This window comes from Eimeria acervulina, genomic scaffold, assembly GCF_000499425.1.
Source record: "Eimeria acervulina Houghton genomic scaffold, Eah_scaff629, whole genome shotgun sequence".
NCBI lineage: Eukaryota > Apicomplexa > Conoidasida > Eucoccidiorida > Eimeriidae > Eimeria > Eimeria acervulina.
Genome location: NW_013547237.1, coordinates 1331 through 6128, shown reverse-complemented (window position 1 = coordinate 6128; position 4798 = coordinate 1331). Strand labels below are relative to the sequence as shown.

The 4798-nt window shown below is 51.3% G+C and overlaps 1 protein-coding gene across 1 annotated transcript; it reads right to left on the bottom strand.

Moving 5' to 3' along the window:
- Nucleotides 1-525: 525 nt before the first annotated feature.
- Nucleotides 526-4476, bottom strand: EAH_00044920 (gorasp2-prov protein, putative; the record flags this gene model as incomplete). The annotated part of the gene is made up of 7 exons (XM_013391629.1): nucleotides 526-692; nucleotides 1729-1915; nucleotides 2116-2317; nucleotides 2769-2914; nucleotides 3728-3909; nucleotides 4144-4243; nucleotides 4462-4476. The coding sequence occupies 7 exons, from the start codon at nucleotides 4474-4476 to the stop codon at nucleotides 526-528; spliced, it is 999 nt and encodes a 332-aa protein (XP_013247083.1).
- Nucleotides 4477-4798: the final 322 nt, after the last annotated feature.

The window sequence follows — 4798 nt, the reverse complement described above, 5'->3', positions numbered from 1 at the left end:
GCTGCAACTCCTGCTGCTGCGGAAGAAGCCCACCAGAGCGTGAGAGGCATCAACAGGGTGTCTTGGTGTTGTCAGCAACCACCGCAGCAGCAGCAGCATGTGCAGCAGCAGCAGTAGCAAGTGCAGCAGCAGCAGCAAACAGGTGCAGCAGCAGCAGCAGCAGCAACGCCGCATAACGCGCGTCTGCTGCTTCAGAAGGTCTGCATGCTGATCTGCCCTGGACGTGGGGGCCCTAAGAGCAGCAAAAAAACACTCAACGCTGCAGCAGCAACTTGCCAGCAGCAGCAACCAAATAAGAAGCAGCAGCACCAACTGTCCCCGCAGCAGCAGCAGCAGCAGCAGCAGCAGCAGCAGCAACACGCGCGCTTGCCTTCTAGGACAACCCCCGATCTACTAATTATTGCTGCAGCATAAGGAAGGTCATAAGCCAGATCTGCATGCAGGCAACGCCCAGAACCTCCTTCGCAAACCCTAAACCCTAAACCCTAAACCCTAAACGCTAAACCCTAAACCCTAATACGCCGCTTAAGCAAATGAAAACGAGCTGCGGGCCTCACATGCACTCTTCGCGTTGTCAGCGAAGGCAGCGCTCCGCTCCTGCAATAGCTGCTCCACTGTATTCTGCTGCTGCTGTTGTGGCTGCTGCTGCTGCTGCTGCTGCTGCTGCTGCTGCAAGTTTCCACTGCGGCCCCCTGAAAAAACAGCAGCGCAAGCCGCAGCGGGGTGAGGCCTTTAGAGGCACTCAGAGACACATGATTCTTCCCCGCAGCAGCAGCAGAAGCAACAAAAGCAGCAGCACACGCTGCAGCTGCTGCTGCTATAGCTTCTGTTGCAGTTGCTGCTGCATTGTTTGCGCAGGGAAAGAGATATTTAAGTTTAAACAAAAAACAAACGAGGCCCTTAGCCTTAATAGAACTTCTTAGGGGCCCTTGGGCCCCCCGACGCAGAGACAAAACTGGGTTTTGCTGCTGCTTGCCGCTGCTGCTGCTGCTGCTGCTTGCTGCTGCTGTTGCTGCTGCTGCTGTCCTGCTGCTGCAACTGCATTGTTGCTAAGGTTACCAGCGCTTTCTGTTAAGGCCAGACGACCCAAAAACAAAAAAATGAAGTGCTGCTGCAGCATTTGCTGCAGCAGCAGAAAGAAAAGAATCAGCAGCAGCAGTGTCTGTTGTTGTTGCTGCTGCTGCTGCTGCTGCACTCGCTGCTGCTGCCCGCGGGCCTCGCATGCGGCTGTGATCTAGGAGCAGCAAATAGCTCTCAAGGCTATTCAACAAAAAACAGGAAACCTGTCTTTCCATGTCTGGATCTGCAGTGTACATACACTGGGACCTGGTGCCGTTGCTGCTGCTGCTGCTGCTGCTGCTGCTGCTGCTGGGGCTGCTGCGCAAGCTAGCAGCGGCAACAGCAGCACAAGAGCCTCAAAGGCTCATGCGCTCACCGCCAGGAACGCCGAACCCGCCTAGGAGAAACCCTTCTGCTGCAGCAACAGCAACAGCAAAAACCAAGCAGCAGCAGCAGTAACAACATAAGCATGCATTTCATCATCATCAGCAGCAGCAGCAGCAGTTGCTGTTGCCACTGCTGCTGCATAAGCCATCACAGGTCTTTCTTTTGTGTGTGTAAAAGCAGCAGAAATATACTATAATCGGGGAGACGCGTGCATGCAGCCCCACGGGCCTCTGGGGTGTATAGGCAGCTGCTGCTGCAGCCCCACAGATGAGGTGTACGTACACTGCAAGTCCGCAGCAGAGGATCCAACGAAGGCGGGGTCCCTTAAAGGAGAATTTGTTGTGGGGAGGAGGAGACAGGAAGTGAGCATATCTGCTGCTGCAGGATCAGAGGCATCCATAGGAGCCATTCCCAATCCTGCTGCTGCTGCTGCTGCTGCTGCTGCTGCTGTTGCTGCTGCTGATAGGTCCTGCACATACACATACACAGCGGCATCTGTGGTTTTCTAAATACTCCAATATAAAGCACACCTACTAAACAAAAGCAGCAAACTCAATTCACTTCAGCAGCAGCAGCAGCAATAGCAGCAGCAACAGCAGCAGCAACACAAGCAGCGACAGCAGAGCAGCAACAAGGGTGCATCTATTCCCCAAGTAGCAACTTACGCACCTGCTGCTGCTGCTGCTGCTGTTGGTAGTTTTGTTGCTGCTGCGGCTGCAAACAAATAGAGCGATCGGATTCGTCTCCAGCAGCTGCTGCCGTTGCTGCAGCAGGAGCTGCTGCTGCTGCTGCTGCTGCTGCGACTACATCCTTTGCTGTTCTAGAGAAGGGAACTCTATGCAGGAAGCCAGACCCCACATCACAGCCAAGGCTGCAGCAACACAAACGCATGCACCAGCAACAGCAGCAGCATCAGCAAGAAGTTGCCGCGAGCAGCAGCTGCAGCAGCAGCAGATACGGAACCACCGCCAGCAGAAGCAGCAGCAGGAAGCAGCAGCAGCAGCAACAGCAACAACGGCGAAGCGGCGAAGATAGCAGTAGCAGCAGCAGCCAGCAACACCAACACCAACAGCAACAAAAACAGTATTAGCAGCAGCGGCAGCGGTCCAGCAGCAGCAGCAAGAGCAGCTGAAGCAGCGGCAGCAACAGCAGCTGCAACACCAAGGGCAGGCCAAGCAGCAGCAACAACAGCAACTGCAGCAACAGCAGTACCGACTGCAGCAAGAGCAGCTAGAACAAGAGCAGCAGCAAGGACAGGCAAAGCACCAGCAGCAGCAACAGCAACAGCAGCAGCAGCAGCAGCAGCAGCAGCAAGAGCCTACCAGCCGTCTCCTCCCCAGTCGTCTCTTGGCTGCAGATTAACTTTTCTGATTGTCTCCGTGTCTTTATTAAAGACAAAAAGAGACAAAGAGGAGCCCAAGTGCTCCTCCGCACCCATTATAAGGTCAGAGACACCCCGGTAAGCTCCCTGCAGCAGCAGCAACAGCAGCAACAGCAGCAGCAACAGCAGCAGCAACAGCAGCAACAGCAGCAGCAACAGCAGCACCGAGCGGTTAGAAGCGGAGGAGACAGAAGGGGCAGCAGGAAGAGGAGACAAGACAAAAGACAAACAAATAAACACAGAATAAGCAAAATAAACAAATGAATAAAATAAATAAATAATAAAATAAATAATAAAATAAATAGATAAATAAAAAAATAACAACAGGCAGAAGATAGCCGAAGGAGACAAACAAGACAAACACAGAAGAGGAGAGAAAACGAAGGAGACAAAGGAGACAAAAGAAGAGACACAAGAAAGAAGAGACAAAAGAAGAGACAAAAAAAGAGACAAAGGAGACAAACAAATGATGAAAGGAGACAAAAGAACAGCGAAAAGAGACAAAAAGATTTAGAAAGGAGACAAAAGAAGAAAAAGGAGACAGAAAAAAGTAAAGAGACAAAAGAACAGCAACAGGAGACAACAAAAAATAAAGAAAGGAGACAGAAGAACAGCGAAAGGAGACAAAAGAACAGCGAAAGGAGACAAAAGAAGAAAAAGGAGACAGAAAAAAGTAAAGAAAAGAGACAAAAGGACAGCAACAGGAAACAACAAAGAATAAAGAAAGGAGACAGAAGAACAGCGAAAGGAGACAGACAAGAGTAAAGAAAAGAGACAGAAGAAGGTGAATAAAAGAGACGAAAGAACAGCGAAAGGAGACAGAAGAAAGTAAAGAAGAGAGACAGAAGAAAGTAAAGAAAAGAGACAGAAGAACAGCAAAAGGATACAGCTCAAGCCTACCCTATCATCGCCTAAAATATAATCTGAGCCTGCTCTAAGACCCGCTCGTTCTGCTGGTGAGTTCGTGAAAACCCCTAGAACTCTGAGAGGAGAGCAAAGAGAATCCTCAAAAGAAGCAAAGTGCAGCCCCAAGCCAAGCAAAGGCAAAGAAGAGTTCGAGCGCGCCGGCTGTATGTACACCTCTGCAATGCACAAACAAACAAACTCTAAACCCTAAACCCTAAACCCTAATACCCTAATACCCTTAAATGATTATATATATATATATATATCATGCAATTCAGTTGAGACAAAACATGCAATGCATGCGGCATAACCAGCAGCAACTCAGGAGATAACAGAAGCAGCAGGAGAAGCAGCAGCAGCAGCTGAGGGGAGAGCAATAGCAACCAACCCCTAAACCCTAAACCCTAAACCCTTGCCTCGGTTCATTCGGTGTCTCGCATTGTACACAGTCAGTCTCAGGGGCCTTCCCTCCTCAGCATCAATTCGCTTCAACACCGACTGTACAGACACCTGCATGCAAACGCAGCAGCAGCACAGCAGCAGCACAAGCAGCCAGTGCAGCAGCAGCACAAGCAGCAACCGGTGCAGCAGCAGCAGCAGCAGCAGCAGCCAGTAGAGCAGAGGCAACCCATGCTGCTGCAGCAGCAGCAACAGCAACAGGAACCGCAGCCAGAAGCAGCAAAACTCGCTTGCTGCAGCAGCAGCAGCAGCAGCAAGACCAGCAGCACTCGCTCCCCGAGCATCGGCGCTAAGCCCGCTCAAGGCAGGCCTACCAAAGTCCCTAAAGATTAGGGTTTAGGGTTTAGGGTTTAGGGTTTAGAGTTGGGGTGTATGCACACCTCAGGAGTGCAGAGGAGTTCATTTTCTATTTGAACGATAAAATCAAAAAATAATTCGAAGTCTCCGCCTTCCGCTGGACTCCCCGGGTGTACGCGCAGCACCCGAAAGCCTGCAAGCAGCAGCAGCAGCAGCACCAGCAGCAACAGCAGCAGCAGCAGCACTAAGGGGAGAGCAACACATGCTTGCACGCCAAGAGTCTATCAGGCAGCCACAGCGAGTTAAAAG